The following is a 26,030-nucleotide window of genomic DNA, read 5'->3' as shown; positions in this document are numbered from 1 at the left end:
AAAGATAATAAGGTTTTCTCCCTCCCTGCCTACCCCGGGCCCATCCCCCTGCAGTAGGGTTTTGTTGCACTGTGAACATTTACCAGCTAAGTCCATGAGTACTGAAACATTTAATGAGGGCCATCAAGCATCCACCCAATGGCAATAGCTTTCAAAATGACTGAGGTTGTTCTTGATGAAAACTGCATCTTCTAATAGCCATTCTTTTTTTCCTTGACAGTCACCTTTTTGTTGTGTATAGTAATGTGATTTCTTTTTTTCTAGCAATGTATTTTTCAATTATAATCTCAATTTTCCTGATTGAGCCATCAAACTAGGTTAATCAAATAAAAACTTACCTTAAAAATTCTAGCTGTTACTTGTGTTATCATGTGGTTTGTCTTATCCACTCATGTTATTTGTGACAGATAAAATTAAAACAAGCTCAGTCAGGCAAGAACTTCTTAAAAAATGTTCCCATGCAGCTTGTAGACTACAAATTCCTGACTTTATGTGTACAACTAATAAATGTATAGAGGGAACACCATAGTGAATTTAAGGTTACACAAAGAAGGAAGGACTTTGGGACCTGTAATGTGATCACATTGAGACCTGCAGTGGTAGTTGCATTCATGCTGATTTGTACAAGCTTCAAATTCATTCCTTAAAAATAATAAATAATAGTTTCCCTTGCTGGGATATTTCAAACAGAGGCCATTATAGCCTCTGTGTGTAAATAGCATACAGAACTATGGAAGTATTTATTTAAAGTGGCAAGGCAAACCTTGCAGGTCTGCACTTTCTAGATTTGCAGTTTGCAGTAGGTAGAAAAATCCAAATTTCATACGTTCATTGTTCATTGGCATATATTACTTTTTAGCATTAAGACTCATTTATGAAAACATGGGAGTTGTTTTAGAAGTAAATGAGCCGAAATGGTGTGCTTTGGCATTAGTTTCTGACTTGAAAATTGGAATGTGAATCCCTAGAGATTCAGTGTAAGTTTATACAAACATTTACTGCAGTAAATATTTTGATTTAGAGTCATCCAGTGGTGTCTGCCCTTCTCTATATTGAATTTTTGATTTAGGGGTGATTTAAGTCAGAATTCAGTGGTGACACCTGGCTTTGAGCAGAAGGGTGAACTAAGTGACCAGATGAGGTCTGTTCCAAACCAAGTGGTGCTGATTCTGTGATAATGAGTCAAGAGGATGTACATACATCTAAGTTTGAATGAGATGTCTGCAATTTTTTTCCATTCCATGTTCTTTAATTCCGTTTACAAATAATTATTTTAAAATGGAAGAACAGTATTTCAGCAGATGTTGATGCAGGGAAGAACTCAAAAGTTGGTAAGAAGTTTCTACCTAAGCAGTTTGAGCAGATCATTGTTGCCAGTAAGGTAGTGGTGAGGAAATATTCAATTAACAACTGCAATCTAGCTTTAATGAAACAGTAGCTGGATTATCTGTTTAAAGCAATTATCTTATAGCTGTCATGGAAGGGACTGTGTGTGCCTATAGATACCACCACTGCCTGGTCTGATTGCAAGTAGTGTGTATAGTTTGGCCTTTTGAGATTGCAATCCAGACTGTGGTGTGAAAGTGTGTTTTAGGATCTTTCTCTTCCATGCAGAAGCAGATTGCTGAGAAGTGCATGTAAATGTTGATTCAGAGTTGAAAATGTGCCAATAGACTGCTAGTAAAATATTTACTGATAACTTTAAGATGGAAATATGTCTTCCTTATTGAGCTATAACTTCAGTTTGGAAGCTGCTTGGAGGTGGAACATATTTATATTAATACAGCTAGAGACTATGGAGCTACATTTGCTCTTGAGGCTATTTTCCTTTAGTAATTTTGTTCATGCCTGCCATAGCTTTCAAAAAAATTGAAAATAAGTGTGTGTGATTGCCCCACTATCATCTTCAATTGCACATAGCTTTAAATATTTTGGAGTTTTATGAGGGCCTTGTGGTATTCCAGGCTACCATAGGCACAAAATATTTTTTCTCATTTCTTTCTTTAAGATAAGATGAATGATAAGCAGTTTTTCATCAAAGGGGTTGCAAAGACTGAACATTGACTATTATTAAAGCTGAATAACTCTATAAAAGAGATTAAGTTGTACATAACTGCTTGTGAAAAGTAGTGGGGTTCAGGGTTTGGTACTTTGTTTCTAGGTTTTTTTCCATCATCCTAGAAGATGAATTCCTGTACTGCTTGAGTTTTGCTTTGAAGCCTTGGTCTTCCTCCTTAATAATACTTTGGCTATAATTTTTCATTTATTTTAAGGCACTTGATTATTCTCCCAAACTATCAAACTCTACACTTCTCTATATTCCAGTGATCATTTCTGCAACTTGTCAAAATGAGCCTGAAGGATGTGTGAATTCTACATAACTAGAAATGGTTTCCGTGCTTCAATTTTAAATGGAAGTGTTTTAAAATAAGTGGAGTGAAGGCTAAAAAGGCAGAAAAACAATTTCAGGTAGGAAAGGGAGCAGAGCTATCCCACTGAATCAACTCATGCAAAAATAGATGATGTGACAAAGATCAGGTTTTAATCAAAATGGTAAAAATCTTATAACCTAAATGTGCCTGAAATCCATGGCCTGAAATGAGGACTCCTACAGCAGGCATCTCAGGCATTCAGAATAAGTGGTGGGACTTTAGTACCAAGCTGAAGAGTTGAGCAGAGACTCATATGGTAAAATGAGCTGCTACAAACTACTCTCTAAATGCAGTTGGAATAGAAAATACTTAGGTCAAGGGGACTATGGAATATATTACAATAATGAGGAGATACTGGAGAGTTAGATATAGAGGTGCCTGTGCTCAGAATGGTTGAGCATGCACAGTAAAATCCAGTGAACAAGAAGACATTAGTGAATAACTTCCCTGCACCAAAACTGAAGCTTTGGAGAACGGACGTGGTGTTTGGTAAAAGTCTGTGTGTTTTATAATATGGTGACACCATAATATCTGGAGACATGCTAATGCTACTTTTTTGGAACCATTTAAGTGCCATGGCATTGGAAAAGTAGTAAATCCAAGTAAGTCTTTACTGAACTTAAAAGTAGCAGCCTGCTACTCTGCACCATTTCATTGCATAAGGTATCATATCAGAGTACATCTTCCCTTTTAAATATTTGCTCTTTTTCTGAAAGAAACACGATCTGCCCTTACAGGTAAATGTGGTGGTGACCCAGCAAGTTTTTCTGTCTCTTGGCAATCATATATGTCAGTGGTATTATGCTGTCATGTATTGTCTTTCAGAGTTATCTTTCAGAACTCTTGTGAAATCAGTTGAACATTTTCACTTGGCAATAACTGAATATTTCAGTATAGCCTTTAATTTAAGACGCTGCTTTTAAATCTTAACAGTGGTCTGAAATAGTCTGAGATATCAGCCTTATTTCTGTGAGAAAAAGGGATGTGTTGAATTTCAAATCTTAAGTCAAAATATTATGCAAGTTATCTGGGGAAAATGTTACCTACTGTCAGTAGCCTCTGTGAAAATCATAGTCTGTGAATGGGATGGGTGGTGGTTCTGAATATTGTTGGGTTTTGTTTGTTTGTTTTAAATTGGTCCCATTTAACCATGTAATGGGTGAGATTTGTGCTCTAAGAGCGAAGAAGGCATTTATTAGAAAACATCAACTTACTAGATAGCAAGCTCTCTATTTCTTCTGGCATTGATTGGTCTGTTGTCAATACACATCTTTGTGGAGATTCCTCATAGAAAGTGACACAAAAAGAACACTTTAGGCAGCTTCACTGCAGAGGGGGTATTTAATTCAGCTGAATTGATTTGATCATTTCACACATTGCAGTACTCAGATTTCCATGTTGCTCAAGGTGAACCCAGAGGACTTCAGTCACCATCTATATGCAGTCAATAACAGGTGAACTCATAACTTCTGAGTGATGTGGGAAACATATGCCATTGCTGAAGTATTTTTACTGAAGGGCTTCATTTGAACAAGGAACTAATATATACTTGGATGTTTTGCTTCTTTTTATAGGTTGCATTAAGAACTCTTTTCATTTCAACTCCCTTGCTGCTCTTGTCTCAGAGTAGCTGCACTGACAAATATTTATGCTCTCTGGTGTTTGTGATTTTTACTTTAAAAACTGGAAACAACTTACTTTGTTCAATGTGAGGACAAGAGAAATAAAATAGCTGTGGGAACTAAATGCCATATTCCCTCACTGAGTTCATTGCAGCTTCCAGTGAATACTTTATTGTGACTTCTGACAGATACTCGGTCATACTCTCACCTTGACAAGATGAAAAATTGATAGTTTTTTCAAAAAGAACTGAGTTTTGTGATGTTTTGATTGTGTTTCTGAAAGCTAAGTGAAAAGAAATTGTAACTGACTGAAGAAATGTAACCAGAACATTATCTGCTTGTCTGGTGCATGAAATCCACCTTCACTTTCTTTAGGGGTGTCTTAAGTAATCAAACATTCCTATATTTTTTTGGGGGGGGGTATGGGTTGTTTCTTTGATTTTTCCTCCTTTCCCTTTCTCTTTCCATTTCAATTTCATTTTCTTTTAATTAAAAAAATGTCTGAATGTGCCTTGCATCTACAGAGGGTTTATCAGCTCAGTCCTAGATGATGAGCTCCGGGTCTCCCAGGACAATTGGCCAGCAAGCACTTTGGGATGGAATTTCAGTACTTGGGGGTTTGTGTCATAGAATGTGAGAGCAAGTCAGGAATCAAGTCCTGAGCTGGTGCATTTTCTCATTGTACTGTGTTCTGATCAGAAACAGACAAACAGCAGCTTGCTTTTTTTTTTTTTCCTCCCCAAATTCCTTACAGTGGCACATTAATTGGCTGGTAAGGAAGTGTAAATTACTGAGCTTGTTAGACTATTTTGGTATTTATTGGAATTATAATGTATGTAGCAATTTCAACAGTATAATTTTGAAAATGTATTCTTTGTTAAATGAATTAGCAGTGAGAGATTTATTTATGTGTTAAGAGAAAAAGAGCTACTTGAAATGGAAAAGTATCATGAAAAACTTTTTTCTGCTTCTCATCAGTGACAGCATGGACTTGCTGGGACTGGTATAGGTAGAATGATCAAAAAAGAAAAAAAAATAAAATGCACAGTGATCCCAAGATGCTGAACCTCAGTTCTGTGCATTTACATAATAAAAGTATTTAAGATGCCATCATTACCATATTTTATGTACCCTCTAAAAGAACTTTAGAACATTTTAAATGAAAATTAGTTACATACATATAAGACATATGGAAATGCTTAACACACATCAGTTTTTCAGTGTGCTGTGGTGAACCTAATGCATGCAACAATATTTAACCATGAACCCAAATTCAAGCTTAGCTGTATACTAAGAGCAGCATTTTGAGAGATGCTGTTCTGTAAATGATCTCTTAGTTAAAATTTTGTAGTAAAATGGTAAGGAGGGGTCAGCCCACTTAGAAGCTTCAGATGAATTTGCAAACTTCTATAAATCACTAACTTAGTATCTGCAAGGTAACCACTCATCTACAGTGTCTCTGTAATATTTGTAGCATTATCTTATCCCTGGCAATAGACTTTAAGGAATCATAGAACACTTGGAAAACTTGATAGGGTATTTACCACTGCAGCTATTGTGGAATCCTAAACACCTTTAGAATTAAGTGTTATAGCACACAGAAAGAACAGAAAACAAAATTGTACGTGGTTAAAACTGGGGAAATAGTAAGAGCTTCAGCAGAGCCTGGATTTCCACAAAGAATGTTTGAAACTTGGCTTAGCTTTGAAAAACGCTCCTTATCATTGTGCCAGATGGTACTGAAAGATAACATTACTCTCTGGAGTATGAGGTAAAAAAAGTAAAGGAAGGCCTGGTTGGAAGATAACAGCTATCTCCTTCATCTCCCCCCACCCCCCCCCCCGTCAGAAAGCTGGTACTCTGGAAACACAAAAAATTAATGCAGTGAAATTCATTGGCATCTTGCTTTTTAAAGGATCATTATGTCATTAGAAATACATTTCTTAATTGGTGTCAGTAGTGATAATAGTAACTAACAATGAGTAATTGAATTCCCAGTTTTTTGATGGGATTGTGCAAGTTGAGACTGTTTAAACATTTTCCTTTTGACTGATGAATGAGGGGTGGGGGCAGGCAGAGAATGTTGATGCTTCACATTTAAAGTGTAGGAAAAAACTACTTTTTGACTGAAGAAGTAAGCAGACAGATAACTACTGCCAAAGCAATTTACTTTCTGTGTTTTGTTTTTGCATAAGTTTTTGCAAGTCAATTCAATGTCTTTAAATGTTGAATTGAAAACTTACTTTTAGGAGGTACCTCATATTAAGGAATCATTTGTGTACCTCAGCTTTACTTGAAAGCTGCCTTTAAGCAGAGTAGTATCAAGTTGACAGAATGGGAGGATGTGATACTGCCCTTGTGAAATGTATTTCCATCAATACTTCTAGATTTTCCCTGCATGAACAGGCACATTCTTAAGTATTTCAAGTAACTGTATTTTGATTCCAAAAGGCTTAAGGGAAGTAATGAGTAAATTCACTGAAGAACTGGTTTAAATGCCAAATGGATTTGGTACTCAAACCATCTTTCAGTAACTGAAGTTTGAAGTTACTGGAGATCAAGGTTGCCTTTGGCTCTGCTGAAAGCTGGGGGTTGGAGGGGAGTGAGCTTGAAGGGTATTGCCTGCCCTGGAGGAAAGGGCTTTGAGCACACTGCCTGCTTCCACTGCCTTCCTGGTAAATAGGAGAGCTATCAAATCCTGCTTTACCCCGGCAGGGTTTGAAACCTTGGAAATAAGTGAGGCAGTTAGTGTTGGGGTATTTTTCTGCAAAAACACAATTTAACCTCACCTTGCCCCATTGGCTACTTGTTGCAGTGGCTGTGGCTCCTCACTACAGCCACAGAAAGGTGACAGTCTTTGTGACAAGCTTGGAGTGTAGTGAGCCAAATAGCTTCTGCAGAGCTACCCAGTGATGCACCTGCCACAGCATAGCAAAGTGATGCCTCAGCCCCACAGCATCTGAACTGATGGATAACCCTAAGGATTCCACTTTTCCCTAAATAAAGTGCTGGGGGAGCAGGGGTGTTAAGATGGTTTCTCTGTGAGGCTTTCTAGGTATGCATAGATTTGCCTCTCTTTTCCTAGATAAAGGAGAACAGAATTTTACAAGACCTGAAAGAGAAAATTACATCAAACAACAGATGCTGGGTAAATCAGTTCCCAGCTTTGAGTTAATATAGATGGTGGGAGTAAGGATTACCTCAAAGCTCATAAGTTTCAGATGTTCAATTATTTTGGGTTGGTTGGTTGGTTTGTTTGTACTGTGGGGGGAGGTTGCAGCTTTTGTTTGTTCGTCTTCTAAGGGAATAAGAGCAGTCTAAATATTACTGTAATAAGTCATCCTTGGCTACCCAGTCAAATTATCAGTGCACCCTTTTACACTGGAAGAAGGATGCAGTCTTGGACACAGTCTCAAAGCAAGGCTCTGATTCAAGATCTAGATTTCAGAATGGAACAACATCATTTGTTTTAACACTCATCTTCACATTTTATACACTAGAGCTTCTCTTTACCTATTTGTCCTCTGAATCTCTTTCTGTTATTAGTTTGTTTTTCTGGGTTTGGGTTTGTTGTTGTTTTTTGGGGGGAAGGGCAGGCAGTGTAGAGTAAGGATGTTGTGTTGGGAAGAAGCTTCCCTACAGATCCCAACCAGTGTGACTTGCTTGGCATTGGATTCATGTTTGCTTTACATGCACAGTTGGTATTTCAGAGATGTGTGGTAACTGCTGGCACAAAAGGTGAAGCTCTCTGTCTACTGAATGTGCATACTGTGTATGGTAACTGGGGATTTAATAAAGCTGCTTCCTATAAGCTGTCATCAAACTAACCCAGTGAGGACTTATTAAAGAATTTTGGAAGGAAGATGAGGAAGAAGTGGCAGGAAACAAACTGTACTGTCTCATTTTCCTTCCTACCTGTTTGAAATATACTTTGCCTTCAAACAGTGACCGTATCAGCTAAGACACTCGTGTAATTGAGCTTTCTCATTTTGGTAAAGGAATTAATTTAAATATATAATCCGTATATATATTTGTCCTTTCCATCAAATTTAATTTCCAGCAAGTGTGAGCATGCCTATTTTATACTGATACTTTTTTCCTCTTTTCTTTCTCTCTCTCTTTTTTTTTTTTTAAGTCTCTTTTTGGTTGCTTATGTCCACTGAAGGGTGGATTACTTGTAGAGTGTTCCCCACTATAATTTATGTTTATCTGAACAATAGGAACTGAAAATAGGAACTGCAGTTCTCCTGTAGTAACAAGCTCCTCTATTTCGTTTCGCAGCCTTCGTTTTCTTCATGTCTTGTCATTTTTCTCATTTGCTGCTGCTGTTAATCTGACATCCTTTGCTCCAAAAGAAAAAAAAAAAAAAAATGTGTTTTATTTACAGGGCACAGCATTTGGAAGTGCTCCTGTACCTTCTCGCAGGCAATTATGTGAGTCTCTCAAATTCGCTCTGTGTTGTAAAGATGACTGTGTTCATGTGCTGTAGCATGGCATGCCAATATAGACTTAATGCCCTGAGGTCAATATTCAACCACTGGTGTTGTATATTGCCTTTTTGTAGCTAACAGCTTCTATTGACCCCTTCTTTATTTCTTTGTTGTGTTTTGTTCAGCACATCGTAAAGTGGGCTGCACTGTGCACTGTAGACTTTGCAAGAAGGGAGGAAAATACTATAAATGACTCAAAGTCTGGAGGACAATACAAATAATATCCTTAGATTGTGTGTTCAACGTGTTAATGAGTAGTATTGTTAAAACTGAAGGATCTCTCTTTCCTAATCTTCAAATTTATCTCCCATTGTGCAAACAGATGAAAAAGAATCTGGATCTCAAAAAAATTAAGCAATGGAAAATCAAACAATATGGTGTAAGGCAGAAGTTACTGAGGCCAGCTGTGTTTCTCATAAGGCTTTCCTTCTAATTAATTTGAGGAACAACTCCATCCTCCCCTGAGTTTAGGAGGAAAGGGAACTTCTATAGAGGGACCTCATTCATTTTCCTGAAATCCATTGGAAATATTGACACTAGATAATATTTCTTCTAAATTAAAATGTTGTCCACCCAAAAAGTCAAAAAATCACAAACATAATTGAGAAAAAAAAAAAACAAAAAAACAAAAAACTTGCATTCTTACATTCTAATTCCAGATGATCTCTCTGCTGCTTTAACAGTGTGCGTGTGTGTGTGTATATTGAATACATAGATCATAAGAATACCATCAGACTTTGAGATGAGGACTTCCTTACATTCCTTGAGTTTATTTCTGTCTCTCCTCCTACTTTGGCTTAAGTGTCCATCCTCAAGACCTCGGTGTCTTTCATATGCACATAATAAGCTAAAGCCATGCACTGCATTATTATAATTACTCTGCACTGCATTACACCACTGAATGTCGAATAGATTCATCATAATATAACATTCCAGGCTTATTCATAAAATACAGTGCAGTTTGAATGATGCTTCATTGTTGGCAGTCTTGAAACGTGTTGCTTGCATAAATTCACCAGTGCTGCTCTTGTGTATTCATAGGAAAACATAGAGCATTTGTCTATGAGTGTGGGTCTTGCAAAAGTAACAACACATACAATCTGCATATGACTATCTTTTCTTCTGTGCAATTACCTGAGATGTTCCTATTCTACTGGGTATATCTAAGGGGAGGAAAAATATCAAGAAGAAACTTAAATTAAATATAGTTGTGCTCCTATTGTCGTTATTTAAGGTATGGTGGAACAAATTAATATTCTCATGGAATCCAATGGAAAAACAATGCTGAAGGTACTATTTTTATCCAACGTATATGACACTCAGCAGGTTGCTAAAATGAACATTCAGATTGCAGTCTGCTTTCACTTCAACTAATCCTGCCACTGGTCTGCATGATTAGCAAAATCAGTGAGGAATTTGGGAGCACACCAACAAGATAACATTCTTTAGCATGCTTAGTTATAAATAATCAGAGGTGTGCATGGTGCTGCTTTTGATTGCTTCCTTCTTTGTATGGAATCTCTCGTTGAGATGAATGATGAAGTCTTGTGTAATGAAATGTCTGGGATTTGAGCAGAAGGGCAGAAAAAGGTTTGTTTACCAAAATGAAGATGAGAACTGTGAAGTAAACAGAGGAATGGATAATGATTGGGTTAAATATGTGGAGAAATAAGTTGGAAGAAGTGGTCACAGTCTGTATGATGAGCTGATGGGATAATGATAAAACATCACTGATGTGGTGAGGTGGGTGAAGTAGGTTTAAAACTGCATATATAAAATGTGTCTGTGGCTTAACTGTGAAGCAAATGGAAGCAAAAGAGACACCTAAATAAAGGAATCCATGGTCTGGGAGAAAAAACAAAGAAAAAAAAGGGGGGGGGAAATACGTCATTCATTGATCTTCTGCTTTTAAGTTCACTAGGAGGAAAGTTGATATGAAACTGTGAATACATTGTGGCAAAGTTCTAACAGGAAGTTAACATTAGAGCTTGAACTTTGATATTTGTGTTGTAGTCATTGGTGGTAACTTTTCTGTTCCTTGCAAAGCACTGAGGGTTCACATTGTTGTTCACATCCAAAATTGGGAAATGGATGTCTGGGAGTCCAGGGCAGAAGTGCTGCTGGACAAATGCTGTCTCTTATAGCACAGAAACTCAGAGGTAGGCTATATTTTCTTCCATATGATATTACCAGTGATCCTACCATAGCTGCACAGCAACAAAAGAGGCAAGATGAATTTGATCTGAGCTGATGTGAGATGTTTTAGAATACTGGGGACTTATGAGTGCTCCATCACCAGAGTGAGCAGGGTAGGCTTGGTGGTGTTGTGAGTCCCTGGGAGGTCAAGCATCTCTGAGCATCCAAAGATGTCATAAAAGATGAGTGGTGTCTGTGTCAGTGCTGTGTTGTGACATTGTAACCAGGGATCTGGAAGAGGCTTCTGGTGAAATGTGACAAAGTAATGAATGGTTGAAATTAAGATGTTGTTTATATTACATTTTTAAATACCGAGTTTCTACTGATGGGTCATTCTAGCTATAAACTGTGAGACAGTGAGTACCAGAATATCTAAAATATTCAGCTACAGAAGTTAAACTCCTCTCCACAGGATAGAAATTTATCTTTTGAAGTGGAAATAAGTTGTGACTTAATTTCTGTTTTACAATGAAAACACCAACAGAAGTGGAAATAAAGGAACAACCCAAACTGACCATAAATATGAGATGATTTGTAACAAGCAATAAAGATGCAAAGCCAGAGGACAAAGGGAATGGGAAGTCCAAAGTGAATATACGTGCACATGTCCAAGCCCATTATGATAGCTGTGTGATCCAGCTTTGCTCATTGGAGTACTGCTGACCTAAAAGCAAAATACAATTTTACAAAACACAGTTATTACTAAGTAAAATGTTGGATCAAAACAAAATGCAACTCCAGCTTTTTGGGCAGAATTGCAACACAGTTGCCCTAGGGAGAGAAGAGCTGTCTTATTTTCTCCTGTCAGTCGTCCATTACATGGAGCAGAAGCTGTGAAATATTTTATTTGCTTATTACATGAAGAAGAGTAAACACCACAATTCTGAAAATATGCACGTTTATTGTGAGATTTCCTTTACATTCCACTTTTTTTCCTACAAAAATACACATGAGAGTCAGGGATTTCAGGTTATATCCTCTGTTAAACTGTTGGATTAAGGTAGTAGGCCTTGAATCAGATGACAGAGCTTTAACTTTGTATCTCAGTGGTACTTTTTAATATGAGTTTATTCCAAAAATTTTCCTTGTTTAACTTGAAATGTCCTCAAACTGGAATTCCCAATTGAGGGTAACTGTGGGCGGTACTTTTTAATAGAGCATCATTATAATTTACACATAATTTGGAGAATGATAAATGCTTGCAGTTTTGATTAGCACGACTCAGAAGAAGAAATCAGTGAGAAGAAACATAAAAAGAGCTTTGCTGTAAAAGATGTTCCTGAAACAGAGTTGAATACCAACAAAAATCAATACAGTTATGTGGTACCTGACAATCAACTTTACAGATAGGAGAAATTGGATCAGACACTTGAAATAGTCATATTATATCCAAAGAATTTCATATCACCTAATGATCAGAAAAGTGCTAAAATCTAATTGTGCTAAACTAACAGCATCCCCTTTGCGCAGGGGATTTCAGGCAATGAGGAATTCACTGCTAAAAATAAACCCGCCTAATATCAATATTAAAGGAAGTAAAATAATTAGATTGGTAAATGGCACTTTATTGGTATAACCTCACAAGCAAAGGTTAATTATTTGGGGCAAACATGAGTTCTTCACTCAGCTTTAGTGACTTTTAAAAGCATAAATTACAGCAGAAAATATGTACAATTAAGATTACAGGAGTTAAATTCCTAGCATAGATAGTTCAAGTGATAAACAAATCTTAAAGAATTACTTGCTCACTACCAAGACATTTCAAAGGAGTGGATGGCTCATTTGGTCAGCCAGAAGGAGAAAACAAGCAAGGGAACATTCAGTGCTGATAACTCTTTTCTCAAATCATGGTGTATTGTGGAGGAAGAAACCTTTTTCATGGGGGTATTTCTAATGAAGAGAAAAACTTAAGGTAGTAAGGCTAAATGTTTAAGTTGCAAATTAAAAGTTTTTAATATCTTCTTTTAGAATTTTAAAGGAATTCAGAAATGACCGGGCTAAACTTCTAGTAAAAAATACATTTTCTTAGAAAAAGCGCTGGCAGCCATTTTCTAGTAGTTTATAAAAAAAATGAGTTACTAAAAAAACCTGCGTATTTGTAGACTCCAGCCATGATATTGTCTTCAGAGAGTTATCTATCAGAATTGTGTTCTATGTATGATCAAAACTGTGAGCATAGGAAAATAAATTGGTGTATTTTGAGCTTTATGTTACACTCACACAAAGGTGCAAAACTCTCTTTGCAGCCATAGGACAGGCTGAGGCAGTGAGTTCCCCAGCCTGAACATCTGACTGAAAAGATGTTGAACTGGTATCAGTTATTTGACAGATTTTGTCTTGAAATAATAGAAAATCAGTATCATCTTTCAGTGTAATGACAAAGGTATTTGCATAGTAAAAATTACTACAAAAACATTCTTCAAGTTAGTAACCTAACTAGGCCGGGGGCCTCAAGGGAACTTGAGGGGTTCCACAAGGCCTTTGCAGTAGGATGGGAGATTATTGAGAACAGAATGTAAATAATGTGGTGAAAAGGTAAAGAATTAGAAAGATGAAAATATTTTGTGTTTCCTAAAACATGCAGTTTCACTCAGCTGTAGAAAAAGGTGTGTACACATGAATACCTCACATAGGAGAGCTGAAAAAATGGCTTTGTTTCATTCCTCAGGGGTGGAAACCCTTGAAGAACTGCTGCAAGTCTGAAGCCATTCAGATGTTCTCTTTGCCATGATTACTTCCAGACACGATGGCAATTCCCCTGCCATGTCCTGGGTGCTGCTATCATTCTAAAATAAGCAGGTTCTTGAAGTTTATTTTTGAAGTATTGAAGTTTATGTCAGGGAGATGTCCATAGATTCAGTGGCTGTCTGGTGGAGTTCAGACACAGATCTAACTGGAAGAGACTTCCAATCAGGTTTTAATGAAGTAATTCATGCTCAAAAAATTAAGGAACAGTAATAGAAATAAATTATCTAAACAGTTAAATTATCTAAAATTATCTCTTAGTAGCCATTGTTTTATGGTTTTGGTGCATGGTTCTTAATTGTAATAGTTCTAAAAATGGCCTCATCTGACAGTCACCTACTAAATTGATATATTCATTAGAAAATTATCCATTTAACTCAATAGGCTTTTGATCATTTTTTGCAGTGCAGTAACTCGATGTTAGGAATTTTGTCTTTTTCTGTTGTAATCACAAGTTATAGTCCTATTAACTGCAGTAGGTGTGAGTTCATGCTCTGTTTTTGCAAAATGAGAAAATATATATTCTGAAAATAGTTTTATTAATACAGTATTATTTTTAAATCTTTTGTTTATGTGAGAGAATTCTAATTCTTTTAAGAACAGCTCCTGCTTTCAGTCCTGTTTCCATAGAAACAAACATTATCACAGTGAAACTTTTAAAACGTGATTATTTTAAAACATTGGGGACTGGAGAATTCATTTAAGCAAATTTGCATCCCACCCCCAAAAACATGGAGCTTAGCTATAGAACAGAAATTAAAAGTTTTTATGTTATAGCTTACCATGTAGGTTTTATTTCTCTTTGTTTCTTAATTCTGTCATTGAAAAGAAGGATTTCTTCTTAAAAAAAGGATTATTTTTTTTAAAATTGCTTTTAATTTGTGCTCATACATAACTACCCAAGCAGGGAATTACATGAAGGGATGTGTTTCTGTACCTAGGAGGATTAAGGAATTTTGAAAAATTTTTCAACAGTTTGTGTTTGATGAGGGAGAATAGTATTAGACTGGTATGTACAATGGTACATTAAAAATCTTCAGGTTTGGTTTTCTTACTACACCTGAATATGGAAGAAGAAATAAAACAAAGTTGTTGCTATTTTGGATATCTTGCCCTTGAGCACAGAAGAAAATCCCATGTTCATAGTTTTTTTCCCCTTTTAATTAAAAATCAGATACTTTTTTTCCCATATAAATAAAATAGCCCTTTAAAAACTTAGTCTTTCATCATTGAAATAAATTGTCAGGGTGAGATTTACCAAATTCAGACTTAATCAGTTTTTCCTGGCCTGCTATGCATTCACAGACTTCATCACACCTTAATGAAAAGAAGTGAAAATATAGAAGCCATGAGCTGAGAAATTGCTTGGTCTCTTTGTTGTTTCTATTTTCACTGCCATTATAGTTTATAAAATGAAATAAGCTTTTTTACAGTTCTTTTGAAAGCTAAAAGATGACAACTAAGAATCTGTTGAAATCAGATAGGCTTTTGCTAAATTAATTTTAAAGCACTATACAATTTTAGTAGGAAGTGTTCTACTCTGGGCTTTTTGAACTACCTCTAGTTGCTGTAATTATATGGTTTTAGAAGTTTTCTCAAATATTTCAAAACATCTGTAAAATATAATGTATTATTCTAAAAATGTTGTAAAATAAATTCTATGTTTGGTTTTTTTTTTTTTTTTGATAAATTTATTCCTTCCCATTCTACCCCCAACTCCACCTCCCATGAAAATGAGCAGAAATGAGCATCTTTAGACAAACACTGGAGGCTGTTGGATGCCCCACATTTTCTTTGCAAATCCATTAGTAATTTCTGTGGTGACTCTGTCTGTGGTCACTACAAGAGGGAAATGATGCTCTAACATCTCAGAAAATGTTCAATATACATAATTGAAATTATGAATGCCTATTTTCCTAAAGACTGAGCTCTATGTTTTCTACCAATGTAGAAAACACTTAACTCTTAAAATATTCCTGTGAAAAACTTTTCCTACTAGCACCTCAGTTGTTCAGTTATTGTAAGTATCCTGTTAATCACAGAGTTACCAGCTGTTTTTATCCAGAAAGCATCAGAAAAAGGAAGAAAATTTACCTGGAAAATTGATGCTTTAGCTCATTAATGAGTATACAGCAATTCAGGATAAAGCTTACAGTGAAAGAAACTGTGGTAGAGAAAGGATGTATTAGGGTGAAAATTAACAATTAACATTGCTGAGAAAATGTAAAACCTGCAGGTAAAAAAGCTCTTTCTCAGGACCCTTGAGTGTCAGAGGCTATGCAGCTTCAGGTACTGGTCTTCTCATGGATTTTGGAAAGACTTCAGCAAAGCCATTTCAGGCAGAATTAGAAACTAAAGAAACTAGTTACACATGTTTTTTTGGATTTAGAATATGTGCAGGCATGATAAACATGTTATTTCATGATATGAGGAATTACAGTATCCCTTTATGATACTGACTTCTATTCATAGGAAGTTTTAGGGTCTTATTGAAATCTGGGATTGCTAAATGTGGTTATTTAAATTGCTGAATGGCTTCATAGGCAAGTCCATATTAAGGAGTTTTCAAGCCATTCCTTTGGAGTGTGTTAAACACACTACAGACATACTAGAAATATGATCAGGTTTTACTTCTGCTTTACTACAGATGTGCATAGACTGAGTAATGAATGACTCCATTTGTTATTCCTTGATGTAGCTATTAGACCATTAACATCTAACCATTAGAACACTAACAGCTTTCTATATTGTATTTAAATCCACAAGAGAGACTCAAAAAATGTTGCCTTTAATCAACTCCTTGTACATAAGGTGTGTTTTTTTTTCCCCCAGATTGCCTCAGCTAGGAGTAGGCGTGCACAAGTATTGCAATCACTTGTTCATTTAATTAGCAGTGAAAAAAGCAGACTGATAGATATTTTGCTTTAGATGGTAGAAAAGAGTTAAAGGTTGGGATAAAAATATTCCCCATTTCTCTGTGCCAGGGAAGCACGAGGGGTGAATCCACCCTTTGCTGGTCTCTCCCTTGCAGACGTCACACAGTCTGCATGTTCCTAGAGAGGAGGTAGACAAATGATCCACTCTTTTTCCCTCTCCTTTTCCCTTTTTTGTTCATTTTGTCATTTTCCCATAAAATCTGTGGATTTTATATGCTTCATAGACCACTAATTACTTGCTTTTAATGTAACGAAGCAAGACATTGCTAATACTTGAATTATTAGGAGTATTTATCAAATTCACTCATAGGAACTATAAATACTAATAATGCAGTCTGGTTTGTTAAAAATGAACCTTCAGTATAATGCAATTTTAAGTACCAATGTATATAATACTTTATATGAGTATATAAGCTCTATTTACTCAAGCTCCTTTTGCTTTCAGTTATTTTTGTAATAAGCTTTCCCTCTTTTTCATGCACTCATTCCTAGCATCTGAAAGTGTATACAGCTCTACTTTTATAGAGAAGTCAATTCATTATTGCCATTTGGTCATATTGCTGAAGCTCAAACACACAGGGAGAGAATGAAAGGTTTTTATGTGCTTTGCAGAGTCATCTTTTGTTGGGAAATAAATATCTGCTGAATGTTTTCTGGAATCTATTTCATACATTTGTTATAAGAAAATGTAATAAAAGCAGTACTCACTACAAAACTTCATTAAGCTTTTCTATAAAGCAACCATAATTTTTATATCTTTTCTCTTAAAAAAGCTAATAATTGCCCTCGTTTCGCTGTTAAAATAGCATATTATATAAAGGTTGTTGCTTCCAGAATTTTATTCTGAAAATAATTGGCATTTGTTGACATTTGCCTACACACCTGATCTTTGGGGTTTAAGAGAATGTGATTCCAAAACAAATACACATAAAAATTAATGTAGTAAAACCACGCTCTACCAAATCTAGTAAGTATATACAGGGATTTTATGACTTTTTTTTTTTTAAATTATAAGTTTGGGCAATGAAAATTCTTTTCTTTGTGCAAGCAAGTTAGCTGAAGAAACCAAGTGGTGATCCCTAGTGGAAAGAATTGTTCTGTTTCCCCTGTGGGATACTGTGATTGCTGTCATTCCTCTACCATGGTCTCCTGCCAGCTCTCTCCAGACTTTTACAGGAAAACAAGAAATTAGAAATACTCTATGACTTGTAGAGGTAATTGAATCTCCTTCTCTAACAAAGGGATTCCATATTTTTTACAGAGAAAAACTGTTACGAAATCTAAACAGAGACCATTATTTCTTAGGCAGTGGTTATATGTATAAATTTGGCCTTCTGCTAGCAACTAATATTTTAGTCATCAGATTTCATCTCTGGGCAGCTCATATTTAGTTTTTATCTGTAGGCTGAAACTTTGAAATTACAGAATTGGGCATTTAAGCTAACTGAAGCATGACTCCAAACAGGAAAAATGCCATCATACATGCAAACTGAAGTGTTTGGTAGATAGGCACAAGTAGTTGTACAGAGATGTATACAGAAGCAGTCTGGAATTGTGAATTTATATCTTTTGGTATTCCTTCCAGTAGGACTCACTGAGTTTTCAGTACTTGTTGGTTTATGTACAGAATAATCCCAAGTATTTCAGTGTCACCACATGTCTCTGCCTGCTTCTGGGTTGTCCTTTCAAAGCAACCTATCCTATCTGACTGTGTTGTATCTCTTATAATGTCAGCAATAGTTCCTGATGTGAAAAGCCTTGTTGTTCTATTTAATGTATTCACAGAGTCTTTTAAAAAGAGAAATCAAAATATGTGGAGGCTGAGAAAAGAGACCGTACCACTGGGAGATCAGCTTCATCTGTACTTCTCACTAGCAAGTGTTTTGTAAACCTTACTAGCTTACAGCTTGCTTCTGAATCTTCACTCTATGAACTACTCCTTTTATAGATAAAATCTTGACAGAGATCTTCAGCATGTTGTCATTTTCTCACTGCAGCTTGGGGAAAGCTTTTAAAGTTTCAATTTATTTGCTTGTTGGCTCCTTGGCCATGTGCAACCTATCTGCTGGCATCAGCTTCACCTTCTCACTTCCACCTGAATCAATTATAACCAGCATAATATATACTCAGCCTTCATTAGAAGGGGTGAAGGAGACTTCTTAGGAAGAACTCAGAGGTTGAGCAGAAATTTGTTTTGCTTTTCTCCTAGAAGCCAGGTCCAGCCTTGAGAAGGAAAAGTTGCCAGGTGGATTTCCAAGCTGGGAGTGACTGCATGAACCAGGTCTCCTGTCTACTCACACTGTTTGTTAGCCCTCAACTCTGGCATGTGTGATTGTGCCTGCATACTGGCTAGTAGTCCTGCTTACCAGTTTATACCAGTAAATAAAATTACCTCCTGGTTATTTTAGCTTAATTGACTATGTCAGCCTCTTCTTGGGTAATGACGTGTGAGCAGGAGACTAAAAGTTCAGCAGGAGAAGCTCAGCTAAAGATTTGTATTGGCCTGTTAATACTCCTTAGCCAGGAGATTTCAAAGAATGAAATTCAGCTGTACTTTACAAAATATGGTATAGCTTAGACTTCTGCCACCTAACTGTAAGCACCTGTAGTTTATTATTCAGCTGCAGTTATTGTTAATAAATTGGAAATTATATTTAAAATGTTTTATCTTAACACATATCTGAAGAACTCTTAGGTCATTCCAATGTAAACAGCATTGCAGTATTTCACAAAATAAGCTGAGTTAATTAAAAGAACATAAAGTATCTGCTTCTGTAGGTTGGGAACAATATGACAGTACTTCAGCATAACACAAAATACAAAAAAAGAGGTACCTCCTTTCTTCTTTTTGCCTTAAGTTACCCATACTGAGGCAGTAGGAAAATGTTGCAGATTTTAATTTTTTATTATTAGCCTCCTGATGTGTCATGGATTGGTGCTACAGGTGCACTGACTGGATGTTGCCACCCCTTGGCTCAGCCTCTCAAGCATTCTATGGGAGCTTAACACAGAGACCTGGGAGTTGGAATGCTCACCTAGGGGGCTATGAGTCTCCTCTCTCAACATCTACATATGAGCATTTTTTGGCTAATGTACCTTTCAGCCAGGCAGGCATTTGGATCTGCTTAACTGCTCAAGTATGAATAGAACAAAATAATATTGTTCCCATGCATGCCTTAGTTGTGTCTGTTTTCCTAGAGTGGGGCTGTTTCCATCCCATGATTGATTTTGTTTGTTCTTGCCTCAGCACTGATCACACAGCAGGAGGATCAGGGCATTTAGGAGGATTTCCTGTGAAGCAATGGAGTTCTATTCATTTATTAAATGCTTATTAAAACCTGAAATATCACAGCCAACTGTCAAACTTACCATTGAGTTACATATCTAGATGATCTCATAGAATGGTTAGGGTTTTAAGAGACCCTAAATTAAACATCATGAAGATCCAATCCCCTGCATGGGCAGGGACACCTCCCACTAGACCAGGTTGCACAATGCCATTGATCTCTTAGGATCAGTGGAGCTGCTCCTTTCCTGAAAGCTTTACCAATACAGTCATTTCACGTAGATGTCCAAGTGAAATATGCACTTAAATCTCAAGATGTGAAAACAGATTCCTCTGCTGATCTTTGGGAAGTCTATGTTCAGATGTAAACACAATCCCTTTTATAATTTATTGAGTATAATATTAAATATTATGTTTATGGCAGTGTAACTGTCTCAAATATTTTTAGAGGAACTGTCAAACATAGCCACAGAATAAAATTAATATCACATCTGGATATTTTACAGTTTATATTGACTTCAGCATTAAAATAAATTTAAATGCAATTTGTGCAATGAGTCATATGGAGAAATACAATAGCATGAAGAATACCCTGCAGTATTAATTCATCTGAGAAGAAAAACTACTGAGTCTGAGAACTTCTTTGTGCCAAACATTATGTTTCATTGCCTTAAGCATGAGATGCCTCTCTGCAGATTCTGTATTCACTTCTACATTGTGCTAAAAAGAACAAAGGGAACCACTGCAGGAAGCAGCCTGATAATGTTGTTTCCTAATGGACTTAATAATGTCATGGAACAAAGATTCCTTAAAAATACTTAACTAAATAATTACAGAACAAAGTGCTATATTGTTATGGTTCTTCAAGTACACTGTTTAATAAATCACCTTACTTCTGAGTAAGGTGGAAAATAAGAAAGATAGACCTGGAGAAGTTCATATTGCATTTTGTAGCTAACTATTTGAAGATTGGTTTTATGGTTTTTTTTTCAAAAACAGGCAGAAGGCAATTTAAATATTGTAATTTATCTTTGATAGATGATGTATTTAAAGCAGCTAAAAGCAAATAATTTGAGCATGCAGCAATTAACATTCTGATCCCACTAAGGGATTTACATATGCTGACCCTCACCATCCAAAAGAGGCTCTTAGCAGGTATGGGGTCAAGTTGTAATTTCAGCAGCAAAGGAAAAATGATACTTTTCTGTGTTGATTTGATACGAAATGCCAAGAGGTTCTACAAAACTCTTTCTAGCATGTCCAGATTTCACTGCTCAAATCTTTTGCTCTAAAGGAAGTCTGCAAGCTTCCCTTTGGGAAGGCACAAAAAGAATCACAAGCCAATGGCACAGAAAGACTTATCCTTGGCCAAGATAATATAAGCAGTATATTATATTATTTATATAAATCCTTATGACTGCTGATGTTGTGGAGTCCCACACCAGACACAGTGTGTTTTCCCTGTTCTGCTTTTATTAATGTTTATTGGAGAAGAATCAATGGCACCAGAGGGATTCTGCTGCATGGAACTGATTTCCTAAATGGCAATACAAGTGTAGTTCAAGTACAAATGGCCAGTCAGCTCCCCAGAAATCTGGCTCAAACTGCCAAGAAATATAAAATGTTCTTTATTTTCCATGGGATCTTGCAGCCATAGAGTCTATTTTATGTGTCTGTGTTTTTAAATGCTTTATTTAACTACGTGGTCCATCATTGCTGCTTCTCAGATGTCTCCTAGGGAGAGAGAAGCTGTAGATGAAGGGCACTGGTGATGCTAAAATTCATTTGGTGATACAAAATTCATTTCTTCAAAAGAGGAAGTGCAGGGCTGGATGTATGAGATCTGTGTAATGTTGTTGGCTCAGATTTTAGGTAACAGCTCAGCCTCAGTTATGAACCAGTAAGTAAGCAGTTTGAGAGTGCACACTTGTAAAGGAAAGGCATAAAATTATAAAAAACTAACTAGCCAACTTGGGGGAAATATAAGCCTATCTGTATATGGTCTATACAGATTTGCCAATATTCTTTTAGAAGGACTGATTTAGATAATAATGAACTTCATTGGTATTTTACATATTTGAACATCCCTTGGTACTTTAGACATGTTAATTCCTAAATGCCTGTGTTTATGTTCTGATGTAATTGAAATCCAGTATTTCAGACTTTTTCTGATTTTATAAGTGGGGAAAGGAAACTTCATATTTTTAAAATACTTCTATGTATTTTTTGCAGATTAAGCACACATTCTGAACTCTATTTCTTCTTGTTCTTAGAAAATAACTGAATTGTTTTGATGTAGGAAGCTATCAAACTGGTAAATGTTGAAGTCACAGTGGGTTCTTTTCTCTGAAGTGGGATAATTTTTCTAATACTGACTTTCTGATAAAACTTTGAACAAGCTTCTTTTTATTTGTAGTATCTCAGTTACAATCTACAGCAGATGTTCTCTCCTGCCCAACTCCACACTTGTGAATTCACATGGAATTATACTGCCTTGTAGTGTCTAGTTTAATTTTGAAAATAAGCAAATCTAATTCAGCTTTTCAAGTTAACTTGCTTTAGAAAGTTACAGCTACTCCAAGTGAAGTAAAATTAGGACAGTTTTTAAGAAAGCAAATATTTAAAACTAAGTGATGCTTTCTGGATATCTGAAGATGAAGTACTGAATAGTTTCATTTTGGGTACTGGGTGCTTTTTGTTCATGCTTTTATTCCTCTCTCTAGACCTTAAGTGAAAAACTAAACCTTTTTGTAAGGGTTCTGATGGCTATCTGGAGCCATTTTAGAGCTATTATTGAAGAAAAAAGGTGCAGTGTAGCACCTGTGTGAACTGTGGTTGGGCTTTTTGTTCCTTCAGCCCTGTGAGGTCCCCAGCATCTCTTGAAAGTGTATCTGCTGTATGAGAACATGTATTGCAATAGCTTTTTTTTTTTTTTTTGTAATTGTAGCTTAGTGTCTAGGTTATTAGAAAATAAATACCAGTCAAAATTCAAAATTTGTGCTGCATTTAGAAACATAGTACAATGTGTACTTTAGTAAGGCTTTCTAGGTAGATGGAAGCATTATTGTAGCAGGTGAAATAACTCAAAATGTCTGACTACTGCATACAATATTTCTTAATGTGGTACCAGAATTTTTCATTTAGATTCATAATACATATTTATGCAAGCCCTCGAATATGTGTGGGCTTGTTTGGGTATTTTTTAGCAAAACATCTGTTTTATGGTAATATACTCACTTGAAATAGAATTAGAGAAATCCTGAAAAAAAAAAAAAGCATTAAAACTTAGTTGAAGTTGATTTTTTTAAGTAGTTTGGTGCCAGCAGAAAATGAAGGAATATTAGGTCAAAGACTTCATGGGGTGAAAAGGAAGAAAGGAAAAAATCAGAGTGGCTAGTTTGACTGTTTGCTTCCCCTCTGTCACCCTACAAGCCTTATCAAGTGCTTAGAAAATTACTCATAATTGCTGGGTTTTTATAATTTACTGCCTTTCTGATATGAATTGACATTAATGTAGTTTGAGATACTGTGCATTATGTGATAACCATTCTGTATTGGTACCAAACATTAAAAAATGGATTATCAGAATTTAACATTGATTTCTTCAGTTTGAAGAAGTGTAGATGTGTAAAGATGTTTTATAGAAGGAATCACTTTCCACGCTCTTGTTATTGTTTGCAATTTTTCACAGGCCAAATGATTTTACTAAGTATTGGGAAAATACGTGATTAATTAAAACAATGAGAAAGTCACAAGGAAAGTTTGTATCTTTTTGCTTTTGGTGTCACTACCATGAGAAATTCTATAGCTTCAATGTCTTCAAAAGACTGAATGATGTTGGTACCAATGCTGCATCCTCACTGCCAAAACTAACCAGTAAGTCTTGTTACCCTTCTTGTAGGACCCTGTTGTAAACAACAGATTCAGACTCTATTAGCACTACATTATACTTCTTGATCTAAAATGAACATAGTTTAATTTGTGGCTTTTTGGTTAGGGTGAAAGTTAAGATGCAAAACACCACTTTTCATTCTCATTAGTCCAGAGCTGCACTATCATGGTCAAATCCTCTGCCTGTGGAAGCACCTGGTGGAGTTATGAAGCAGGGCACATGATCATTTTCCTTAAAAAAAAATAAATGCTTAATTGCACTCAGCTAACTCTCTACATTTAGTTACATAAACTTGTGTCCTGCTAAAGAAGCTTAAGAAGTTTATAAAAAGCTTATCCAGTTAACCTTAAAGCTACATGCAGAGATGGAGATCTTGTAAACTTAAAGACAGGCTTCAGGTTAACCTCTTACTTACTAAAGACAAATTCCTGAGAGAACTTTTTTTAATTTTTATTTTCCTGTATGGTGGAACCCCATTTATTATCATACCAAGAAATGTATCTGTAATTTTACAGTGCAGTCTTCCACTTGAAATATTTTGGGGCCAAATTTATAAAGGGGACATCCCCAGCTTGGCGAAATATTGAGTTATTTTACCTTATCACAGCCTTTTTTTCCTCCTCCATCTCTCAGAAAACTATGGAAGTCTTTGTAAGTAAACAGAATAGTGCCCCATTAGACCTCTGAAGGGTAAATGAAATCTACCACATGGTTTTACATTTGCAACTCAAATCACTGGTACAAATGCAAATCTGTAAAGCCAGACAGATTTGTTACAATCCTATTTCTAACATACATTTTGCAAAAGCTTTAGGGTGATTCCCGTTATAAAACTTTGCATGCTCATTTCTCCTTGAGATCCTGACATCAGAAGTATTAAGCACTTCTTGGTGCTTCAGGCAAATATTAACTTTTTTTCCACACTTAGCTTAATTTTATATTTTTTTTTAATCAGGTAGCCTTGGAGATTTTAATTTTGCTTTATATTTTGTGAATTCACTATAAAATGAAGTGGATAGAATTACAAACTATAATCTTCTCAATGAGAAAATTTAACTGCTTATCTTTATTGCTTTCCCTGGATACTGAAATGCTGGCCCACTGGTATTAATGATTTTAGCATTTGGTCCACTGGCATTCATGTTTTTAGCTTCACCATTAATTTTTTTTTTCAGTTATAATTCTTCCTTGCATCTGTGGGAGTAATTCTGAGATGCTTGACATTTATACATATATATTTCATCAGTTTGAAGCCACCTATCTGCTAAAGACCAACAGTGATTCATAATAGGTAGTAAAATTAGACATTGTTATCTCTTTGTACAGTTGGAATAAGCTTATGATTTTAATTAAATTGCAATTTATAGGAGTGCTAATAATACTCAGTTTATAACACACAGTAATGACAGTGTGGTGCAAGGACCCTTCTCTACTCTGATGGCTGAATGACTGAATTGACAGAGATTGAGGTGTTCTTGTCCTTATGATTTAGCTGGAGACCTTCATCAAATCTTAGTAAGGTTCTTTGAAAATTGAATAGTAGCACACTTTAAATAAAATAATGTCAATACAACTATAGATGAGGTTTAACACCTTCAAACTATGCTTCTAGGTTGTGCCCAGCCCTTAGTCAGGCCAAAACGTGAGACTATGGCTGTATGACTTTTAAAAAAAGTCTGTTGACATGAGAAATAATTTTGGCACTTACTCACTTATAAATCATTTGATGTAATTGGATGCCATTAAGCTTACCTGTACCTGGGATCTTTTAAGAGGATGAAAAGTGGGAAAAAAGATGAAAGGCAATGTTTCATATCATTGGTGCAGATCTGTCTCAGCATCCCACACATCATGTGTTCAATCAGTAGCTGTGCCGCATTGTATAGGATGAAATCTTACATTGAGCATTACAAATAAACTGATTTTGTGAAGTGGACTTCACAAAAAAAGTTTCTGGATGTAAGTTTAAAAAATTTACCTGAGGACTCTGTTTTTAGAGTTCTTTTGGTTAACTGTAGTAACTTTCAAACCAAAATACTTTGTATTCTCATGAAATTTTTCTTCTTGCTTTGACTTATTTCAAGACAAGTTTTCCATTGTACAGATTGTTAAGAATTCAAAATAATAATATATAGCTAAATTAGTGGATTCCTTTATAACATCATAAATGGAGTATATCATCTTTGCACTAACCAAAGATTTCATTGGATTTTAGTTTTTAACTTATTTTAGAACTATACTGTTCCTCTATCAATTTAACCTAAGTCTTTCAGTACCTTGGTTGCTCCTGTTATACTAGGGAACTGGGTACTGCTGTGAGGGCTGTATTTTGAGACTGAGACACCAGGAAAATATAAAAACTTCAAGTAATTACTTATGCTCAACCACTACAATTTTGACATTTACAGGTGGATGTAATCTCCCTTTGTGA

General features: G+C 35.8%; 1 protein-coding gene across 5 annotated transcripts in view; it reads left to right on the top strand.

The window, feature by feature from the left end:
* Positions 1 to 26,030, top strand: part of CCSER1 (coiled-coil serine rich protein 1) — a 669,425-nt gene that overhangs the window by 528,078 nt on the left and 115,317 nt on the right. The window contains exon 11 of one of the 5 annotated variants that reach the window (XM_071742836.1): positions 8,442 to 9,107. The exons of the other annotated variants lie outside the window; for them this stretch is intronic. Coding sequence (XP_071598937.1) covers positions 8,442 to 8,543 — 102 coding nt within the window. The 3' untranslated portion in view covers positions 8,544 to 9,107. Of the gene's footprint in view, positions 1 to 8,441; positions 9,108 to 26,030 lie in introns of those variants that run through there. 5 annotated transcript variants of the gene reach the window in all.

Source organism: Heliangelus exortis, chromosome 4, assembly GCF_036169615.1.
Source record: "Heliangelus exortis chromosome 4, bHelExo1.hap1, whole genome shotgun sequence".
Classification (NCBI taxonomy): domain Eukaryota; kingdom Metazoa; phylum Chordata; class Aves; order Apodiformes; family Trochilidae; genus Heliangelus; species Heliangelus exortis.
This window is presented reverse-complemented; position numbering and strand designations above follow the sequence as displayed.